This window comes from Herpailurus yagouaroundi, unplaced genomic scaffold (assembly GCF_014898765.1).
Source record: "Herpailurus yagouaroundi ecotype Mexico unplaced genomic scaffold, PumYag 198, whole genome shotgun sequence".
NCBI lineage: Eukaryota > Metazoa > Chordata > Mammalia > Carnivora > Felidae > Herpailurus > Herpailurus yagouaroundi.
In genome coordinates this window covers 29,156,782-29,180,876 of record NW_024412429.1, presented here as the reverse complement: position 1 = coordinate 29,180,876, position 24,095 = coordinate 29,156,782, and the positions used below count along the sequence as shown (strand labels likewise).

At 37.9% G+C, this 24,095-nt stretch overlaps 1 protein-coding gene across 2 annotated transcripts in view; it reads right to left on the bottom strand.

The window, feature by feature from the left end:
* Nucleotides 1–24,095, bottom strand: part of MAP3K5 (mitogen-activated protein kinase kinase kinase 5) — a 207,607-nt gene that overhangs the window by 132,588 nt on the left and 50,924 nt on the right. For both annotated transcript variants that reach the window (XM_040449077.1, XM_040449078.1), the window contains exon 2: nt 8,719–8,858. In XM_040449077.1, the coding sequence (XP_040305011.1) occupies nt 8,719–8,858 (140 nt within the window). The remainder of the gene's footprint in view (nt 1–8,718; nt 8,859–24,095) is intronic.

Genomic DNA, 24,095 nt, shown 5'->3' with positions numbered 1-24,095 from the left:
CTCTGTGCTGACAACATGGAGCCTGCTTAGGATTCTCTTTTTCCCTCTCTCTGCCCCTCCCTCGTTCATGCACGCATGCGCACTTTTGCTCTCGAAACAAGTAAACATTTAAAAAATAAATAAATAAAAGTGTTGAAAAGAATCCAATAAAAAGTCACTGTTTAAAAAAAATCATAGGATCTGTTGAATTCTTATTAACTATTGCTTATATTTTGCAAAGGCTAAATGGATATAAATTGTTCTCTTGAAGGAGACAGAGTTTACTCACAGTTTATGATGTAATGTTAAATGAGGCATCAACTCTAAAGAAGAAAAGTACTATGTGTGCATTGTAACTCAGTACAAATAAAGAGCAAACAAGACCTCACAAGGTAGCTACCTACTCAGGGAGACGAGTGAACGTTTAATCTGTACTGAACCCACTGAAGGAAAAAAAAGGAGGACACGAAATAAATTTAAGACACAACTGCTATGTTTCACATCACTGCATGGAAATTCCTCATCTAAACTGCTTAGAAATAAGATGGCAAAATAAACTCCAAATCCTTCCCAATGAATGTTTTGAGGATGTATTACTTCCCTACAACTTCATACTTGTCTTAGGCTTTCTGGTTTGCACACCCTCTGGCTGTACCAGAGAAACACCCCAAATTGTTTTTTCCCATTTTCCAGTACCTTTTGATAACCAGATAGGGAAAGAAAACAGAAGAGACAATCTAGTCTGGGGCTCTTTGCAAGGGAAGACAAAGGCAACTTTTGATAGTTATTTGGGACAATACAACTTTGAAGAGGTCATTTTAAGGATAAATAAATGGAGCATCTCCAAAACTGGAAAGTGTGCCTAGAATTTAGGTAATCGCAGGCGGGGGAAGGAAGTGGGAGCAGCTGGTGTGCGGTTGCCAAGTTCAATTGATTCAGGCTGGGAGAAGCAGAACTAGCAAGCAGGACCTCAGCTTCCTGAAAGAAAAGGAGCAGGCTGGGAGTTCCTGGCTGGAGAGAACGTGGTCCCCAGCTGGTGACCTCTGGGTCTTCCCTTCTGATCCCGCTTCCTGTCCAAGGGGAAGTAGGCAAGGGTTCCACCCAAGTTGGGTAAAGGAGGGTTATTTCTTATACTCCCTAGCTCCATCCTCTTACCTAAGTTCAATACTTCAAAACACGACGAGACTAGGAAATATCAAATGGGCCGTTGTGAACATCCCGGGCCTCACCAAGAGGATACGATTCAACTTTACCCTTCAGCATGCTGCAAAAATAAAGCTGTACCAGCTCAGGAAGAACACTCCAACACAGGTGTCACAGAACTGGCCCATCTTTAAAGTTAGGAAACTAATTACATTAGTGCTACCATGTTAGGCTTGCATCAAAGCTCATGTTAAAAAAAAAAAAAAGCTCAATAATCTAACAAGAATCCAGAAAATCATATTTTTATAGGACATGAAATCTGTGCGTAGACTTAGAAGTATACATGATGATAAGTCAGACAAGATGGGAGTTTGCCCTTCTCTGACACTTACTGTGTGTGCCTCTAAGTCATTGTATCTCTCTGGGTTTATTTCTCATCTGTAAAGAAAGTATCTTTCATCTGCCTAATCTATGTAGAAAGTACCGAACTTGTCTATCTCGGATTGTTTTTCAAGAATAATTGAAATAAGCTCATAAAAGTATGTTAAGTATTTTAAAGACATACATAGTTTGAGTATTAATATTATCAAAGCAAACAACCCCAACTCAATTCCTATTTTACCAGATCTAGACATATTTTATACCTTATTGTTTTGTGAGCAGGGGTGAGAACATATCCTTCTCTTGACATGAACAGCTGTCGATTAAATCAACCTGTACCAAAAGTCAGGTTAAATTATAACAAAGCTGGAAAGTAATCCCAAAAGAAATTTTGACTCTCCTCTCATCCCTCTAAATTTTATTTTATGTTAAATAAATATGTCTTTGTGGGAGGACTCTACTATAAGTAGAGATGTCTTTGAATGTGGCTGGGATGTTGAGGAGCGACATTCTACACATACAGGATTTGAAACAGCTTTTTTTAAAAATATTAAAATGATAATTTTATAATCCAAAGTATTAAAAAAATCTGTGAGTCCAGCTAATATAAATAAATTCCTGAATACAAATATAAATGGGAGAAAATGGACAAACCTCTAGTGCAGAAGTCCAAGTAATTTATGTACATGCTCTGATTGAAGAAAGTAGAGCATAATTCTTCACTCCTTTTATTTTATTTTTTATTTTTTTAATCATTTACATCCAAATTAGTTAGCATCTAGCGCAACAATGATTTAAGGAGTAGATTCCTTTACCCATGTAGCTCATCCCCCCTCCCACAACCCCTCCAGTAACCCTCAGTTTGTTCTCCGTATTTATGAGTCTCTTCTATTCTGTCCCCCTCCCTGTTTTTATATTATTTTTCTTTCCCTTCCCTTATGTTCATTTGTTTTGTGTCTTAAAGTCCTCATATGAGTGAAGTCATATGATTTTTGTCTTTCTCTGACTGAAACAGCTTTTTAACACAAACTTCTCCTTATAATGTATTGCCATTACAATTAACTTCCTCTTCTTTGACACCAGCTATTTGTCTCAGCAACACCTAACTGGAACAAATTACTCAAATACAGGTATTTCTTATTTAAAAAAAAACACCTCTATTGTTATATAGCTACAGGCATAATGAATTTCTGTATAGCAAATTACATTTTTTGCATATATTTCAGTAAAAATTTCAAGGATGCATTCTACAAGGACCTAAATAGGATAATGGGTTTGTGTGCCACATAGATCAGCTTGCACAGCAAGAATCACTTATTTATAATGAACAAAAGGGAACAGAATTCAGGCAAGCCTTGCCCCATCTGGGTGGGAGTCAGGAGGCTTTCAGACTTGTATCTTCAGTGTGCAGAAGTATTCCTTCTTGCTGTTTAACATATTCAGACTCATGGGCCTACGATGGAAGTCTCTACAAATGAAGAAAATATCTGGTGCCAACTCAGTGATATGATGACATTTTCCACTCGCAGTGTAGGATAGACTTCTTTCTCTCTTTGACAAAAATGGTAATTAGACACTAGAAAGAGTGGGTGTGGGTGGGGAGGTAAAGGAGGAATTAGATAGGAAAACAAAGGCGTACTCTATCCAGTATACAGGTAACTCCTCAGTAGATGTAAGATTGCTAATTGACATTAAAGAAAACTGGATTCTCCAATCTCAGGCCCTTTCCAAAAACTCAGGGATGGATTCTACACCTGGGAAATCAACTCATGCTAAATAAATCATTCATCTAGTTTGTCTGATCTTCAGAGAAAATCTTGATAAAGAGGTGCTCACATGTATTACTCGTCTGCCCCTCCCCCAAGTTACCTTTTCTCCCTCCCAATTTGATGGGGAATGATTATAGCTCAGATAAAAGGTAGACCCTTCCTATAAGTAAAATAGAGAACACGACTGTTTCCTCTCTCAACAGAAAGAAAAATCTGTCCATGAAACAATATGAAGGTTTGTGACGCTATGTTGAACCAGGAAGAGTAGAGAGTGCCATGGTTTACAAATCAATGGTTGGTTATCAAGTAAGCAAGATATTTGAATCCAATAAAAATTCACTGTTAAACTAAAAAAAAAAAAAAAACCATTGGAAAAATATAAATTTTAATTTCATACACAACTCAAAATCTAAAACTAGATTCCTCTGAGTAATTTACTTTGGTAAGGGAGGTAAGACTTTAAGAAGAGGAACTGGCAGTGTAAGAGGGGAAAAAAATGTACAGGTTTAAGAACACAGAGGGACCTGAGTAGATTCACCAGATCCAAGTAAAAATTCAATTTAAGTTCGAGATATTTGTACCAAAAATGACCCTCATATCTTCACCAATTGACTAGAAGTTAGCAGAATCACTGAAATTGACAACAAGGATATCGCTGCTCTTTTCAAATTCTATAACAATTTGCTTTAAGTGGAAATGAGTAAGTACCAGAAAAACAGACTTAATATCCAGTTTCTCACAATAAGCTCTAAAGGAGATTGGGTCCCTCTATACCTGCAAGCTAAAAGATCATCAGTACCATGGAGCTGTCTGAATGAGAAACTATGATAGTTGTCAACGTTCATCATGTCAGAATTTCCTTCCTTTTCAAGACTGAATAATATTCCATTTTGTGTATATCCCACATTTTGATGGATATTTTGTCCAGGAGTGAAATTGTTGGATCATATGGTAATTCGATTTTTATTTTTTATTTATTTACTTTTTAAAGGTTAATCTATTTTTGAGAAAGAGAGAGAAGGAGAGGGAGACAGCACAAGTGGGGTAGGGGCAGAGAGGGAGGGAGACTGAGGATCTGAAGCTGGTACTGCACTAACAGCAGACAGCCCAATGCCGGGCTTGAACTCACCAACCCTGTGAGATCATGACCTGAGCTGAAGTCAAATGCTCAACCGACTGGCCACCCAGGTGCCCCTGGTAATTCTATTTTTAATTTTGTGAGGAACTGTGTATTGTTAAAATGAAATAACTTTTCAAGCAATGATTAAAAAGAAAAATACAACTAAATTTCTTGAAAAGGGAATAATCTCACATAATCATTACTTTTCAAGATAAGCTGTGTCACTACTAACTGATATGCATTTCAATCTCTAGAGAAACATTTATTCCGTAATAGGTAGTGGGAATAAAGCCTATCTTAGTGCAGAAAGAAAGGTCCAAATGCATCTGAGCCTTTTTAATCACAGTTAGAATGCAAGCAGAAAGAAATTAAACACTATTTGGGGATTTAAATGCCCAAAATATATGTAAATTATCCAGAAAGATACAAAGTACCGCAAACTTCTTCCTTAAGAAAACGATTGTGAGATATTTCAACTATAAAAAAAAGCATAGAAATTATCACACACTCATGTATATACCACCTAGACTTAGAAATCAAAAATTGCAGATAAATGTGAAGACTTGTCTTTCCCCCCAGTCCTATTCTATTCCTATCTCCCAAAGAGATAACTATTCTGAATTTGTTGTTTGTAATTCCCATGTGCACATCTATCCTTCAAACCGCAAAGACGTATGAAAGCACTGCCTTGCACGTGATTAGATTTTGTATGGATGGTATCATACCGCACATACGCTTCTGTGATTTGTTTTTTTTCTCTCCACACCGTTGCTGAGATATATTGATAGTGACACATAAGACTCTAGTTAATTCATTTGAGTGCTCTAGAATATTCCACTGAATGACTCTACCAGAAGGTATTTATTCATTCCCTTGTTGATAGGTATTTACCAATTCTCTGGGGAGAGGGGTTATTACAAACAATGGTCATATAACATTCTTGATTAGATCCCCTTCTGCATGCCAGAGACTCTTTTTACAGTACACATCCAGAGACAGAGTTGCTGAGCCTCTGTGCTATGCTCATCTGATAATACTAGGTGTTGCCAAATTGCTCTTTGGAAGTAGTGCAATATACCCTCCCACCAGCAGTGCCCATCTCCTACTCTCCACAGCCTTGTGGTGGGCACTATAAGGGCTTCTAATTGTTGACTATCTGATAGTATGCAGGGGTATTTCCTTGTTTTGTTTTGCTTTGTTTTTATAAGCAGCACTGTTTAAAGTGAGTGGGGAGTGGCTTGCAGGGAAGAGAGGGAGCTGAAGAAAGGAAAAGGGGAATGAATTTCAAGAATTAGAGCTGAGAGCAGTTTCAAAAAGGAATTTCTGCCGATAGAAGAAATGGCTCATTAGAACAATTTCCACACTCTATACAACAGCCCTTTGTTTCCCTCAAGTCCTTTCTGATGTCAGATGCGTTTTGTGGGTCTGTCCCACGGCTCATTGGTTAGGCGTGTCCAGGCTTACTCCTCCATCTGCTGAGAGACCCCAAGTGGAGGTCTGATCATTTCTGTAATACATGAAATTAATCTGGAAAGAACTGTAACAGCCATTTCTTATTTTCAAGCAAGTGTTAAGTCTTAGCATAGAGTCTCATTAACACGCACATAAGAAGTTATTGTGATATTTATTTAAAGAAAACAGTGAAGATTGTGTTGTTAAAATGCTAAGGGAAAAAACTATCAACTTCTCTTTCTCAAAGTGCTATGATCTCTTTCTGAAAAAAAATTCAATATTTCATTCTTACTACAGTAAGATAGTACTTGCAATTTCAAATGTATACAAATCTTATTGCAAGTATATGATTTGATTAGATCCTAAGCATCCTTTCATATGGAAACCCAGACACAGATTGCAAGTATTTTTATGTTCCTATCAATTATTTTTTAGGAGCCTAAACTTAAATTTTTTTTCCTATGATTTTGCTGCCAAAGAGAAACTGCTCTCTTCAACAAAGAGCAGTAGATGAAAATAAAACTGGTACAGCTGTACTTTCTAGATATCCAAAGAATCAATGTACATGAGGCTCGATATGTGACCAGAATAGCATTCTCGTTCTGTCTGTGCCCTGTGAAAACAGGGAGATGGTTCATTTGTATTTTATTTGGCTAATCTATACATAATATATTTTTATAGTAACTCCTGTTCTGCCTTATTTCACAGATGTTTTCTTTTCTGTTGGTAAAAGGCAGGGATAACACCTATAATGAACTACAATGGAAATTAATAAAATTGAACACACACACACACACACACACACTTTTTTCTCAGTAGCAGAGGACCAGAAAAATTTCTAGGGCTCAGAGGAAATTGTTAGACTGAAAAAAAATACTTTCTGTTCCAGAGAACTCGGTCCTTTGCAACCAGACACTTATTTGGACCAGGAACAAGTTAAACAAACAAACAAACAAAAAATGGCAAAAGCTTAAGCTAGTGGAAGGAGTAAGAGAAAAGACAGGATGGCTGTTGTACGGAACAATTCAGGGGGCAGACATAATTGATGGGTTTTCTCAATGAACACACCGAACAGGAAAGTCAGATATCCTTCTAACTAGAAGAAACTGCAATGAAGTTTAGGGGTTAGGAGGGTGGGCTTTGGAGTTAGGCAGATGATTGAAATTATTTGAGTCTCAGTTTGCAATTCTATAAAATAATGGTATGACAGCATATAATATACCCCACAGGGATGTTTTTAGAATTATATGTGAAAATGCATGTGGGTGAAACACACAGTAAGTGCTCAGTTACAAGCAGCTATTAGGTACAAGATAAATGAGTATATTTTAGATAGATTAGCCTATCTAAAGAACTATTGTATTCAAGTACCAATAACACTTCTAAACAAAGGCTGGCAAAAAGCAATGAAATCAATTTATTTGTTCCATAAACATTTCTGATGAGCTTCAACTCTTTCTCTCAAATGTCATTTTAATTCATTTTTTAAAAAATTTCCCCAGGAAAGAATAGTCATAAATGAAATCACAAAATAACCATAGGGCAAGAATAAAAGTAGGGTGAAGTGAAAAATGTCTAACACAACACTGCCTGCTTAGAATACTTAATGTAAATAAAATAAAGTAATGCAATAAAAATAAAAAATAAAATAATTTCATTCCTTTATTGACTACTGATATGTTATAAATGCTAGTACATCAAAATGTTTAATTAAAATACACCACCACAAAACTTTATGATGCATTAATTAGAGGGGTAAATCTAAGGTAAAATAAAGTAGGGGTAGCTTAAAGAATTTCTCTGGGTAAAAAAAAAAAACAAAACAGATTCAGACAGAGTAGGGGCAAATCTCTAAGGACTATTGCAGAATATTCTGTAAAGGGATAGCCAATCAATGGCCAGCACAATGCCTGGCCTTCAGTAAATGTATATTTGCTAAATGAAACTACAGATTTTCAAAAAAGTCACACAAGCTTTAGATATTCAGATAAAAGAAAAATACGACTTTTTTTTTTTTCATGGGTGGGGGGTTAGAGATCTTCATATAGCAATTACTAAGCGGTTGGAAATATGGCTCTGGGTTTTAGGTCTCCATGTTCCCAGCTTGGCTTTGATTTGAAAACTGGAAGATACAGATAAGAATAAGTTGCATGAAGCTGGCTGGAAGTTTCACAAAGGAAACGGATGATATCAGACTCAGCACGCATTTCACAGAATTGTTAGATGCTTTTCAAAGAATCACACGGTGTAAAATCACTTGGCCTTGCAGAAGCATTTTAGACAATCTTTTTGGATGGAAGAAATACCTTCCTATCATTATGCCCCTATAATGGAGAGAATGACATGCTGAGTTTTGTAGACAAATATAGTAGGTTTTTATTTCTCCTTTCCCTAAGTTGTTGAGTTACTGAAATCATCTCCCAGGGAAGAGGATAGCAGTTTTCTGGTGACACTTGGAGAATTTCTCTTCCCAAGTACTTTCAGTAGAAAGCATATTTCTAGGTGGAGACAGGGTGTGCCCAGTGAAACCCCCAATGGCGACACAGCATAAGGCTTGACCATACTTCATGCCATCTCCATTTCCTTCTCCAGTGGACTGGACGACTTCCTAGGAACGCAGTCTCCCCAGCCGCAACTCTAACTGCAGTTCAGAACTCAACATGACCATTTTTCTACATGTCATCGAATTTCTTCTCCACTGAATTCTAGATAAGCCTCAAAGCTTCACTAGGAACTGCTGTGTAATTGTTAGACTGACAAAAACAACCTTTCACAAACATAAGCTACTTAAGGAGTTTTGGATGTCAGAGAGACCGAGAGGGATCCCTAAAACTCTAGTGCCTACAGTAAACATGGAGTAAACAAGTCGGGTACCTTCAGTGACTGCAGAGAGTCTGAATTATTATCACAGTAGAGGATGATGTTGTTGGCCATGCTGAAACTCTCTCTGACCCCAAGGTGGTAAAACAATGATGGCTGTCGGAAGGCGTCACTCATCTCCACCACAGCGATATCTGCAAACACAAAACAAAGCCCCCCAAAGATGACACCTAAACAATGCCCGGTAAGCACAGTTTGATTTCAACAACTTAGTATTCAAAGAGGAAATGAGGAGATGATAGGGATTTTCCCTCCTCACTTACTACTGAATTTTGAATTTGTAGTTCTACCTGGAAGTGGTTTTAGAAAATGCAGCAAACCTGCATTTTTTTTTTTTTTTTAAACACAAAGGAGATCATATAATTACTGGCAACTAAGCAAAGTCTGCCAACGGTGGGCTGCTGGGGCTACTTCTCTCTATGAAATTTCAACTTTAAAACAAGTGAACTCAGGTTCCAGAAGCAGATCCGCAGGAAACTGCCTTAAGTGATGAATGTAAAATAAGACTTAAAAAAGCAAATAGGTAAGGGGCACCCGGTGGCTCAGTAGGTTAAGCCTTGGACTCCAGATTTCAGCTCAGGTTATGATCTCACTGTTTGTGAGACTGAGCCCCACGTCTGGCTTTGTGCTGACAGTACGGAATCTGCTTGGGATTCTCTCTTTCCCTCTGCCAGGCTCACATGTGCTCCCTCTCTTTCTCTCAAAATAAATAAATAAATATTAAAAAAATCAAATAGGTAAGATTATGAATTAATCCAGAGCTGCATTTTATAACTAATTATTTATTGTTATCAATATCCAGCAAGTCCCCAGCAAGTATAATCAAGAAAAAAAAAGAAAGCAAAGATATAGAAAATTATGACTAAGAAGGATAATATAACCAGATAGAAATTCTACCAAAGCTCAGAGAAGACTAACACCAAGATAAGTATAAGCCTGACACCAAAATTTGATAATAATGTCCAAAAAATGAAATATAGATTAGTTTCAAACTTATTTTGTATATGGACAAAAACATGAAAAAAAAAAACGAAGAAAATGCACCAAGCATTACAGTATAAGAAAACTAGATCACGGGTTTACAGTTTATTTTGGGAATGCAAGGATGGCTCAATGGAAAAAAAAAAATTATCAGCGTCTCCACAGGTGTTCCAAGTGCATAATTAAAATCCAAAACCCATTTCTCATTAAAAATAATTGCAAACCAAAAATAGAAGAGCATGCCTTTAACATGAAAATGATACATATTCACAACTGCCAACTTTGTTTATAGGTATTCCCAGGAAAATCAGTAAAAAGACAAGGCAGCCAATTATTCCCACCACTAGTTGGCTTTCTGAAAATCCCAGATAATGCAATAAGATTTCACAAAGAGATATAATATTATAAAATAAAATACACAATTATCATTACTTGGAGATGTTTTGGCTATCAACCAAAAAAAAAATCTCAATAGAATCAACTAAATAACTATTATAAGCTATAAAATAATTTAATAAGGTGTTGAGATGCAAAATCATTATGATAGCCAAGAGCTCCCTTTGTAATCCTAACTAGTAATATTTGGAAAATATAATGGTGAAACAAATTCTAATCACGCTTAAAATGAAAATGTTAACATACCTTGTGACAAATTTAACAGATGCTGCTAACTTGTTAAAAATATTTGCAATATATGAGAGATGAAAGGTTAATATCACTATAAATCATCTCTTATTGTTCAATTTAGAATAAGCAACCATAAAGACATCACAACAGAAAATTAGGCTATGGATACAGGCAGGCAAATTCACAAAAGAGTAACTAAAATGGCAAACAAATACACAAATAATATTCTATACCTCGCTGTAAATAAGTGCACATTAAGCAAACTGTAAAATGCCACTTTTGTCTAACAAGTGGTCAAAAATATTAAAGAGTGTCAATGAAGATGCAGAGAAATGATACTCATATGCCAAGGAGAAGTTTAAACTTCCCAGGAGACTTAAATACTTAAAATCATTTACACTTTTTGATCAAATACCTCCATTCCTAAGAATTTACTCCAAGAAAATTCCTATAAATGTGGCAAGTTTACTTGTAAGGATGTCCACGGAATTTTTTTTTTTTTGCAATAAAATGGAAAACACCATTAATAGGAAAATAGGTATGTGGGTAAGTAGATACATAGATAGATTCAAATAGTGGCTTATTATGCAACCATTGAAAGCTACATTTTTGAATCGCTATACTGTACACCTGAAACTAAATATAACACTGTATGTTAACTACACTGGAATTAAAATAAAAAATTTAAAAAAACAATATTGTATAAGAATATTTAGCAATAGAGGTAAGCTCAAGCTATAGTAAGTAAAAAAAAGTATTAAATATAATACATTAAAATGTATACATTATATGCGAATACATGCATGTGAATAAAAAAATGTCTGGAAAGTTGTACACCAAAATAACAGCTGCGTATTGCGATTGTGCATTATTTTTTCTTCTTTATTCCTTCTATATATTTTTTACAATTTTTCTTACGAACATTGATTACTTTTAAAATTTAAAAACCCACCAAAACACAAGAAAAACAATACCGAAAACCTGTGTGACTGAACGTAAAACTGAACCGCAGCACAAAAAAATAATGCAGACTCTTAAGCTGTTTGATGCAATCGACCTTGTCTAATGAACGTGAGATTAGAATTCACATTCTGTGGAGGAGAAATAAATCAGATCAAACGGAGGCTGAAGACAGAGAGGATTTAGTGAGGTTATGAAAGAGGCAGCCAGGTCACAGGAGCTTCAAAAGATTTTTTTTCAAGGCTAAAATGACCTACGGGCTCTTTAATACAAATAAAGAGTTTTCTTTTGGGGTCCTTCACATTTCTACATCAAAAATCAACACATGAGAAAATGAGTCAGTGCATCCCACCTACACGCCCATCTGCCTCCTGCACCCACACTGTTTCCTCCTCCCACAGATGCCAGCCACTCGCAGCCAGTCGCAGGGCTCTAAAATCAAGAGACAGCGTAACATGGGGCTGAAAGAAACCGAATGAAGCAGTGGCTGATGAAAAACAAATGAGAGATGTGCAAAGAAAAATACTAGCTAAGTTAAAGCAGTCACAAGAAGAAGGGAGATGGGTTATTTCCAGAGAACTGCCTCCTGGGACTTGATGCTAAAATAAAATAGAAACACTGCAGAAGGCTTTTAGATTAAGAGTGAAACTAGATATTCAAAATAAATGGTACAGGCAAAATGGAGCATACTCATCAGGTCTGAATGTCTAAGCAGGAACAGACACATTTTTTTGGATGCTGTATAGAACATTAAAAATGCTTGTTTGTATAATTTTAATACACTGAATAGAGTACAACTCAGAAAAAGAGGGACTTTTTTCTACTTCAGGTCCAGATGACGGATATATTTATGTTCTTTTCTAAATTTATTTTTTCATTTCCATGGAGTAAAATGTACTCTTCTTTCTTCTCTGATGAAGTGATCAGAGCCTGTGCCCCATTTTCTTAAATTGTTGAATTTGTTTTCTTCTTGTTGAGGTTTGTGGGTTCTTTATATTATCTGGATATTTTTCCTTTGTCAGACAATGGGATTTGCAAATATTTTCTCCCAGTTTGTGACTCGTCTTTCCAGTCTGTTGACAGGATTTTCTTTTTTTTTTTAAACAATTTAACGTTTTTTTATTTTTATTTTTGAGACAGGGAGAGACAGAGCATGAACAGGGGAGGGTCAGAGAGAGGGAGACACAGAATCTGAAACAGGCTCCAGGCTCTGAGCTGTCAGCACAGAGCCCGACACGGGACTTGAACTCACAGACCACAAGATCATGACCTGAGCCAAAGTCAGCCGCTCAACTGACTGAGCCACCCAGGCGCCCCTGTTTTGACAGGATTTTCAAAGAGCAGAAATTTCTAACAGTAAGTCCAATTTATCAATTTTTTTCTTCTATGGATTGTGCTTTAGGTGTGGTATCTTGCCTAACCCAAAGTCACAAAAGTTTTCTCCCATGTTTTCTTCTAGAAATTTTGTAGCTTTACATTTTACATTCTGATCTATGATCCATGTTAAGTTAATTTTTGTCAATGACATGGGATATGAGTCAAGATTCATATTTGTTGTAAAGACTCTCCTTTCTCAGGCGAACTGCCTCTGCTTCTTTGTCAAACACTAAATGGCTACATTTGTGTGGGTCTGTTGTTGGGTTTTCTGTTCTATCTTTTGCCAACACTACACTGTTCTGATACTTGGGGCTTTATGGTAGGTATTGAAATCAACTGTGAGCCTTCCAACTCTATTTTTCTGTTTTCAAAATTGTTTTAGCTAATTTAGTTGTTCTATTTGCTTTCCTGTGTAAGTTTCCTGTGTAATTGGTAGCTGAGAGCTATCAGTTGATAACTACACACAAAAAAAATCCCTCCTGGGATTCTGACTGATATTGTGTTGGATCTACAGATAGATCACTTTGGGGGGGAACTGACATCTTCATACATGGAGTCTTTCCATGCATCAATATAGTGTATCTCTCTATTTATTTAGGTCTTCTTTGATTTCTTTCCTAAGTATTTTGTAATTTTCTTTTTTATTTTAATTTCTTAAAATATAATTTATTGTCAAGTTGGCTAACATATGGTGTATACAGTGTGCTCTTGGTTTTGGGGGTAGATTCCGTGATTCATTGCTTACATAAAACACCCAGTGCTCATCCCGACAAGTGCCATCCTCAATGTCCATCAATAGACAGTTCCTACATGTATTTTGTTAGATTTATACCTAAGTGTTTCATTTTTTTTTTGGTGCTATTATAGATGATGTTCTTTCAAATTTCCTAGTTTTTTATAGCTAGTATGTAAAAATACAGTTGACTTTTGTATATTGACCTTCTATCCTGAGACTTTGCTAAACTCACTTATTAGTTCCAGGAGCTTTTTTTTTATTTGCACACGTTCTGGGATTTTCTACATGGATAATCATGTCATTTGAAACTAGAAATGGTTTTATGTCTTCCTTTCTAACCTGTATGTCTTTTATGGTTTGGGGTTTTTGTTGTTGTGTGCTTTGTTTTGCCTGGTTACACTGGCTGAGGCCTTCCAGTAACACAGGATTTTTAAAAATAGTAACATTTTGGGGCGCCTGGGTGGCGCAGTCGGTTAAGCGTCCGACTTCAGCCAGGTCACGATCTCGCGGTCCGTGAGTTCCAGCCCCGCGTCAGGCTCTGGGCTGATGGCTCAGAGCCTGGAGCCTGTTTCCGATTCTGTGTCTCCCTCTCTCTCTGCCTCTCCCCCGTTCATGCTCTGTCTCTCTCTGTCCCAAAAATAAATAAACGTTGAAAAAAAAAATAGTAACATTTCATTATTTAACAAAAATATCATCTTATGACTATCTTCTCAAAAGCAGTAAAATAGGTGAAAATTATCTTCCTTGTGAGGTGATCTTAAATCATGTCTAAAATGCAAAAAAAAAACAAAAAACAGATGTAATTATAATAAACACCTGTTACTCCACAGTTCTTAAAACTCACTTCTATGAGTTGCAGTTTACCCACTGTATTTCACAAACATGTATTTATAATTATTATGTGCCAGGCACTATTTGCTTATCAAAAATTAACTCAATCTTCATAAAACCCCTTTTTGGAGGCAATATTATTATCATTACTTTAGGACACTGAGGCAGAGAATGTATAAATAATCTGCCCATCATCAGCTAGGAAGTGATGGCACCCTGCCATCCTTGGAAGGATTCAAACTCAAGCAATCTAGGGGTGCCTGGGTGGCTCAGTTGGTTGAGCAACCAACTCTCAATTTTGGTTCAGGTCATGATCTCAGTCATGAGATCGAGAGTCTCCGTTGGGCTCTGTACTGAGTATGAATGAAGCCTGCTTGAGATTATAGCTCTTGCTCTTTCTCTCTCTCTCTTTGCCCCTCCCTACTCACACTCTCTCTAAAATTAAAAACAAAAAACAAGCAGGCTAGCTGGAGAGTCCATGCTCCTAGTTCTTCACTGAGCCACACCCTACACTTACAGGTTATAGAGGTTCTCAAGATCAGAACATAAATTTAGAGATGCAAGAAAGATTTGAGGACCAAAGCATATATTCCTTTCATATGTTTCATGACCAAATGCACTTAATAATTTTCTGATTGAGTTTCTGTAGTAATATTGTGAGTTAAACTGCTATACTTAAAAACTAAAGTTTAAATACTTAAAAATTAAGTCTGTTTAAAAATATAGACAAAGGTACAAAAATCTCTTACATTTTTAGCTAAAGTGCCATGTCTTTCCTTTCCTCCAATTGTGTTAATGTTAAATGGAGCACAAAATTAGATTTACCCAGGGTTTATTAAAGCATAATAAATTTTTAGGGCAATAACATAAAACTGTTGTGCCTAATTGCATTTTGGTCATTAAATGGCAGTGGTTCATGGTCTGTGTTACTTTTTTTTTATTTAATTTTTCCTTCATAATACCCTATCTGTTAGTTAAATATCTCACATGAGCTTCTGTTGCTTTGTAAAAAGCAGAGTTGAAGCAAAACATTAATGTTCAGTTACTTTTTATCTATTCAATGTTTTCCTTCCGCATTAGACCACTGATGACAAGGCAAGAGCCCAGTAGTGATTTGGCTTGTAGTCTGGTGTACAAGATACTCTGAAACTCCATTATCAATGGAAACTTCCCAAGTTATCACACAGAACTACCCATTCAATCATACCCATCTCCCAAGATGACCCACTGGTGCCAATTTAATTCTACAAACGTCCTGGGCACTTATTACATAAAAGTTGTGTTATTTGCTGTTACGAAAGTTAAAGGAAAAAAATAACTAGATATGATTTTTGCCATCTCTTGTGGGGCAGAAACATGAGTTGGCAAATACCGACACAGAATGTGTACCGGGCAGAATGTGGCTGGTGAAGTACAAATGGTGACATTCAGAGGCCAGGGAGGCCAGTCCTGGTAGAAGGAATGACTGAAGCAAATGTGAATGAGGCATCAGCAGGCAGAGGAGATGGGGTGGAGCACCTCAAAGAGCAGACTAAAAAAACAGAAGCCCTGCACATCAAAGGAACCACAGAAAAAGGAAAGGCACAAAGTGCCTGGGGCTTGGTCTGAGCAATGAAGCAAACCTCAGTAGGAAACAAAGTCAATTCCCAATGGAATTCTAGAGATTCCCCTAAAGAGCAGACACTAACCCCCAAATGCCCATACCATCTTAGATTCTTGGTGTTTTTTTTTTTAATTTCTTTAATGTTTATTTTTGAAAGAGAGAGAGACCCAAAGCATCACCAGGGGAGGGGCAGAGAGAGAGAGAGAGAGAGAGAGGGAGACACAGAATCTGAAGCAGGCTCCAGGCTCTGAGCTGTCAGCCCAGAGCCCGATGAGGGGCTCGAACTCACAAACTGTGAGCTCATGACCTGAGCTGAAGTCGGACGTTTAACCTACTGAGCCACCCAGGCGCCCCTAGATTCTTAAGGGAAGTATAGCTTGCATTCCATTGATTTTTCTATATTATGAATAAATAAGGGTTATTTACAACAAATCTACTATATGTAAATTACTAAAATGTTACTCATGACCTAGTAGTGTCCTGGTAGAGTGTCCTAGAGACTCTGAGTCAGGTTACTAAAGTTTGGCAGATATGCAATGTTGGGACATTGCAAACCTCCCATATTAATAGAGGTAAAATTGTTGAGATTTTCACGAAGGACAGAATAATCTACCATCATTGTTGTCTTGGATTGGTCATGGTTTGGCAATTCCTGCTATGAATTACTATTCATGTAGCTTCATCAGTATCATTTTATTTTCCTGTATGTATTTAGCTAACACTGTCATGTATAATGATACATATTTATGTCAACAATAAACATTTTGGCCCATAATTTCCTCATCACTAAACTCCAATAAATGTATGCCTAGTGATTCAAACATGAATCATTCTTATATTGCTAAAGCAAATGTATACGTAATGTCCCCACCTCAGCCTTAATTTGCTTGTTTAATGCTTGTTTGATTATTACACTGGGGAATTAATTTTTTTTTTTTTTTTGAACCTGGAAAGTGCGGACTAGGAGCAGGTGATCAGAGGCAATCAACCTCCACAAGTTGGATTTTAAAAATGTTGAGAGCCAAGGCATCTACAGAAGGAAGGGGGGAGGAAAAGGGAGAAGCCTAGGGAGGGAAAGGGGAAAAGGGGGAAGAAGGGAGAAGAGAGAAGGGGGGAGAGAAAGAGGAAGCAGAACCAAACAAGATTGGTATAAAAACGGATGTCTCCTTGCCTGGACAGTAGCCGCAGGAGTCCGGTTCCTGATGCTCCAGCTTTAGAGAAGTGAGGGGGAAATTAGCACACATCCATAAAAGGTACCCATCCCACAGTGAAAGGACCCAGAACCACAGCTCTCTGACAGGAGGAAATGCAGCCTCAGAAAAGCACACCACAGGGTGAAAAGCTGGAAGGGGAATCTTCTCTCCATCTCCAGGGGCCTTGAGACGAGGGATAAGCATGCAGATGACAGACAAGCCATTTCATGAGTTCCCAGTGTTTGAATCCTAATTAAGTTTCTGGATGGATGACCTTGGACACTACCTTAAGTTCGCTGAGCTTTGGTTTCCTTAACCATAAATCAAGAATAAAAATACCAGTATTTACAGCACAAAGCTGTTAGGATTACATGTGCATGAGACACAGCAAACTCTCAATATATGATTATTATAAGGAGCCATCATAAGAAATGTTAATAGGAAGCCCTTTGAACAATTTATCATAAAAATGGTATCAAAGACAATGCTAAAATGTAAGTCAATACCCCTGATGAAATCTCATATGAATAATTACTCATAGAAATGAGGCTGAAATCAAATTATGAAAACACACAAAGCCAGCACAAAGAATTTTGACTTGATTCTATAGTCAATGGTGATCCATCTATATCTATGTTTTGAGAAGGGGTATGGCAGATCAAAGTTTGGGGAAGATAAACCTAGATTTTATGCACGGATGATAGACAAAACAGACTGGAAGCTGGGAGGTCAGTTAGGAGTCATTCACTAAACTAATACAGAAATAACATGGTAGGGAATTCAAGAGGCTTTAGGGATTTGGTGGATACAGGATAAAGAATTAAAGATGATTCTATTTCAAACTTGAATGGTTAACACTTATGGCTTGCCATTAACATAAGCGACATGAGAAAAAATACTATTTTTTTTGGTAGGAACTTGAGTTTGGACTGAGATACTTTAAATATCGTGTGTGTGTGTGTGTGTGTGTGTGTGTGTGTGTGGTATCTAACTGACAGGTGTCATTCTGAATCACAGCAGAAATCAGAATCAGATATCCAGACTTCAAACTATATTCAAGAAAGTATGGTACTGGGTACAAAAACATACATATAGATCAATGGAACAGAATAGAAAGCCCAGAAATGGACCCACAACTATGGTCCACTAATCTTTGACAGAGCAGGAAAGAATATACAATGGAAGAAAGCCAGTCTCTTCAACAAATACTGTTGGGAAAATGGACAGCAACATGCAGAAGAATGAAACTGGACAACTTTCTTATACCAGACACAAAAATAAATTCAAAATGGATAAAAGACCTGAATTTTAGATAGGAAACCACAAAAATCCTAGAGAACACAGGCAGGAACCTCTTTGACCTTGGCCGTAGCAACTTCTTACTAAGCACATCACCAGAGACAAAGGAAACAAAAGCAAAAATGAACTATGGGACTTCATCAAGATAAAAAGCTTCTGCACAGCAAAGGAAACAATCAATAAAACTAAAAGGCAGCCCATCGAATGGGAGAAGAGATTTGCAAATTACATGTGTGATAAAGGATTAGTATCCAAAATCTATAAAGAACTTACACAACTCAACACCCAAAAAGCCAAAGAATCAGACCGATTTAAGACTCATGGTGCTGTTAGTAGTTGAAGTGGCAGGTGTGTATGAGATTGAACAACTTAGACAATATAGAGAAAAATGAAAAGGTATCTATGATTCAGGAAACCCTTTCTTCATCAAATACCCCACAGAAACATAGTTCATCAACATGCATGTGTAATAAATGTTCATAACAGCACTATTTGTAAACCATCAACAATAGAAGAAATAAAGTGTGCTATATAGAGACAATGGATACCACATAGCAATAGATTTTTAAAAATCTACAACTACATGCGACAACATGAATGAATCTCACAGACTGTTAAAAGAATCTGGATACAAAGGAGTAGGTATCTTATGATTTTGTTCCTATGATGCTCAAAAATTTGATATTAAAAGTAAAAAAAAACTAGCAGATACTTTGGTGGAGGACAGTGGCCGAAAGGGGACTCAGGGAGGTCTTCTGGAGGGCTGGTAAGGTTCTGCCTCTTGATCTGGGTATTCAGGCACGTTCACGTTGTGAAAATCAATTCATCTCTGGTTAATGATTTTGTCAAGAATGGTAAAAGAGGACTGTATTTAGTTTCCTGTAGTCATTATAACAAAGTACCATAAACTTAGTCCCTAAAAACAACACTGTAATTCTTTCACAATTTTTTTAATGTGTACTCATTTCTGAGAGGGGGGGAAGGGGCAGAGACAGAGGGGACAGAGGATCTGAAGTGGGCTCTGTGCTGACAGCAAAGAGCCTGATGTGGGGCTTGAACTCAGGTCACGTGAGATCATGACCTGAACCAAAGTCGGGCGCTTAACCAACTGAGCCACCCAGGCACCCCTCACAGTTTTTTTTAAGTTTATTTATTTTGAGAGAGACAAAGAGAGAACAGAAGAGGGAAGATATAGAGAGAGAGAGAGGGAGAGAGAGAGAGAGAATCCTAAGCACACTCTGTGCTATCAGCATGGAGCCGGATGGGGGGCTCAAACTCATGAACTGCAAGATCATGACCAGAACTGAAATCATGAGTCTGAAGCTTAACTGACTGGGCCAGCCAGGAGCTCCTCTTTCATAGTTTGGACGTCCAAAATCAAGGTGTCAGCAAGGCCAAGACTGTGGTATCTCTACAGGCTTTAGAGGAGAATCTATTCTTTGCCTCTTCTACAATCTAGCAGTTTCTAGCATCCCTTGGCCTGTCGTGTGTGTGCCTGTGGTATTAAACTGCCTTTTGCCTCTCTCTTGGAAAGACACTTGTGATGGCAGTTAGGGTCCATCCCAGGAATTTGAGATCATCTCCTTATCAAGACCCTCAATTCAATCATATCTGCAAAGACCCTTTTTCCAAATAAGGCAGCATTCACCAGTCCCAGGGCTTTGGCATAGACATTGGAGCATAGGAGTAAGGATCAGTTTTCAGCCTACCACAAGGATTTGGAAGGTGAGTACAGCAGAACTCAAAGTGTTGAATAAGAGGTGAAGGAATGGAGGTAATGAGCACAGACAACTCGTCAGAAGAGGAAGAGGAAGGAAGACGAATAACATTTACTGAAATCTACAGTAGAGATCTTTTACATTCAGTAAGGAAACCAAGAGATCAGACAATACTTTAAAGGGATAGAAAGATCTAAAGGTTTTTAATTTTAAGGTGGAGAACTTGAACATTAGTAGAAAGATGAAAATGTTAAAGGGAGAGGTGGCTAATTAATAGGGACAATTTCTAGATTCTCAGATGAGAAAGACAGGTTTGGGTGTGAGGTAGAGGAGAATAGTCAGCCTTGAAAAAGCAGTCCTCAATATAGTTTTTTTTTTTTTTTAATTTTTATTTTAGAGGAAGAGACTGCATGCAAGCAGGGGAGAGGGGCGGGGGGGGGGGGAGAGAGAGAGAGAGAGAGAACCTTAAGCAGGCCTCATGCTCAGTGCAGTGCCTGATGCAGGGCTCAATCCCATGGCCCTGGGATCATGACCTGAACAGAAATCAAGAGTCAGACACTCAACCAACTGAGACACCCAGGCACCCCAATATAATTTTTCTTATTAAACAAATATAAGTAGGCCCTACATCAAAAAGTGTTACTGTTTTTACAAGTTAAAATAGGGTCCAGTTTATACCTTAAGAATTTATTCTTCAATGTAATGGCAGTAACAACAGACCTGGTCAATAATCTATAAAGAGTAGGTAATATAAGAAAAGCGTAAGTCAAAATTAACTCTAAAGTTTATTATGTGACAGGGCCCTGCTGACATTATAAGCAGAAATAGGATATCGAGCAGCTTTGATGTTAAAATTTATCTTATTTATTTTGAAAGAGAGAGAGAGTGAGTGGGAGTAGGAGAGTAGCAGAGAAAGAGGGAGAGAGAATTCCAAGCAGGCTTTTCACTGTCAGCATGGAGCCCAGCATAGGGCTTGAACTCACAAACTGTGAGATCATGACCTGAGCTCAACTCAAGAGTCAGATGCTTAACTGACTGTGCCACCAAGGTGCCCCTGATGTTAAAAATTTCTATGTCACCACTGAAAACTATGTTTCTCTCTGAAATTATTATATTTCCTAAAGGTATACTGGGTTTAAGAGTCCATAATCATAAATTTAGATCTCTATAAACTCATTTTATGTAATCAATTTCAGTACTTAAGTAATCAATCTATTTTCATCAGATGCTGAAAAAGCAATTCATAAAATTTTGAACAGGCTATTTTAGAGTTTACTATAGCTTTTACTGCAGTTAAAGTGCATGCCATTTGCGGGCGGAGGGGTCTCTCACATTTAATTTCAATTAAATCTGCAAAGCTGTTCATGCTTCAGTGAAGTTTCTGACACACAGCCTAGCTCTTTGTAGAAGAATCTTACACAAGAGTCCTCCTTACCAGTTGGAACCAATAATCGGCCTCATTCAATTGGCACTGGTATTAAGTTCTGTAAGGTTACAAGAGTTGATTTGAGATCATTTTTTTGAAGAAAATCTGATTGTTCCTCATGGATGGGCATCCTGTTTTATACATTTACAACTTACCTACACAGAGACAGTAGGAAGAGGCCGGCCAATCCTGGAAAATTATCTGATGGTGCGCCCTAATAAAACGGCCATGGCAATTTCATTCATGTCTGAGGTTGTTCTGATTGAGATTTTCACACTCTGTCTAGGGAAATGGCTACAGCATATATGCATTATAGCTACATAAACGATAATAGTTACTAAAACAGCGTAGCACGGGGATACAATCAACAAAATTCAGATAATGGAAAATCCTTCAGGAAAAAGGACCAGGTTTCCTCAAAGAAACGTCAGAGGGAGTGGGAGAGCAAGATGGAGAGAGAAATCAGATAGTAAAGACTTTAGGGACATGGTCAATTACCACGCATATACCTGATCTGGACTCTTGACTAAAAACAAACTTTAAAAAATATGACATGCATGAGAAAATTTGGCAACTGACAAGATTTTTTATTTGTTCACACATTTTTTTTATTTTTTATTTTTTTTTAAATTTTTTTAACGTTTTTTATTTATTTTTGAGACAGAGAGAGACAGAGCATGAATGGGGGAGGGTCAGAGAGAGAGGGAGACACAGAATCTGAAACAGGCTCCAGGCTCTGAGCTGTCAGCACAGAGCCCAACACGGGGTTGGAACTCACGGACTGCGAGATCATGACCTGAGCCGAAGTCGGCCGCCTAACTGACTGAGCCACCCAGGCGCCCCTGTTCACATATTTTTTAAATGTCTCTTTTTTTTATTTTAAGAGGTAGGGGCACATGTGCAAGCAGGGGAGGGATAGAGAGAGAGAGAGAGAGAAAGAGAGAGAGACAGAGAGAGAGAAAAGAGAATCCCAAGCAGGCTCCCCGCTCAACACAGAGACACGGGGCCTGGCACAGGGCTTGATTCCATGACCCTGGGATCATGACCTGAGCTGAAATCAAGAGTCGGACGCTTAACCTACTGAGCCACCCACGTGCCCCAAAAACTGTCAAGGTTTTTGATGCCATTAAGACATTACTTTAAATGTGATTAAGAGACTGTGGTAGGAGCCCTTATGGTTTAGAGATTTTAAAAAGTGAACTGTTGGTGTATAGTGTCTCGGAATGTATGTATTCTTTATCAAAGACTGTTATTCCTCATGCAATAAGCGATTGAACTGCAAGCAAGAATTGCTAAACTTGTTCCTGCTGCAGGAAGAACATAGGTAGTAAAATGAAACACACCCAGCTCGCATGCAACTTGTTTGGCAGAAACAGTTACTCACTCTGATGAACAGGCCAGTTTGAAAGGTTGTTTTTTTTTTCCCCCTTCTTGCATTTACAGCTGTCATCTCTTGTCCTCATAAACCCAATCAGATCTAAGCAGTGTGGGTGAGTGCCCGGGAGATCCACTGTGCTCCAGGACTCGCAAAGTGTGAACAAGTGGAAACCTCTGAGTCAGAATTCACCAACAGGTCTAAAAGATGTTATGCTTTTCCGTTCTCTGTAGTCTCTCAAAGGCACTTGCAACACCTAATAAATAATCCGCGTCTAGTCAAAATGGGAACTGTTTTTGTTCAAATTTCTACATCTTCTTCAAAGAGTATCCGTAATTCTATTAACACAGCAGATGTGTAAATATGATTCTGCCAGGAATGATGTCACTCCACGGCTTATGTGTTGACAATGCATTTGAATTCAACAATTCATTTTGCGGGCTTTAAAGCTTCCTTCTTGAGGAAGATCTAATGGAGAGAGTGCGTTGGAATTACAACTATTCGTTGTTAAAGAATCTGTTTATTGCTGACAGACTTAGGTGGCTGACCTAAGAGTCTGGGTTCTTTTTTTTTTTTTTTTCTTCCAATTAGAACTAAATATCAGGAATTCACTTAGCTCTCTAGGAAAGTAAAGTTTTGTTTAAATGTGACGGATTAATGTGATCACAAAAACATCACTTAAAACAGGAGCTATCATTATACCTAAAAGGCCAGTCACACTAAGGTGAAGACTGGGAAGAACATACCCCTTAGAAGCCCTCCAATGGGGGCGGTGGGGGGGAGGGGAGGGGAGCACCTGGGTGGCTCAGTCAGTTAAGCGTCTGACTTCAGCCCACTTCAGTCATGAAGAGATCATCCGTCATGAGCTCACGGTTCCTGAGTTCAAGCCCCACGTCAGGCTCTGTGCTGACAGCTCAGAGCCTAGAGCCTGCTTCAGATTCTGTGTCTTCCTCTCTCTACCCCTCCCCTGCTCAACTCTGTCTCTCTCTCTAAAATAAATAAACATTAAAAATTAAAAAAAAAAAATGGCCCTTCAATGGGGAATGTGGAACAAGCCTGTTCCACAGACACAGCAATAGACCAGAGAGGAATGGACCTGGCCACAGTCCCCTTCAGTGTATTAGCCACTAAGTGATGCCCTCATTCATGTCTTTCGATAGCCTCCTATCACATCACACTGGAGGCTCCGGTTTCTTAACCTTGCTTCAGTCCCATCAGGCACTTTGGAAATGCCTCCTTGGCCCT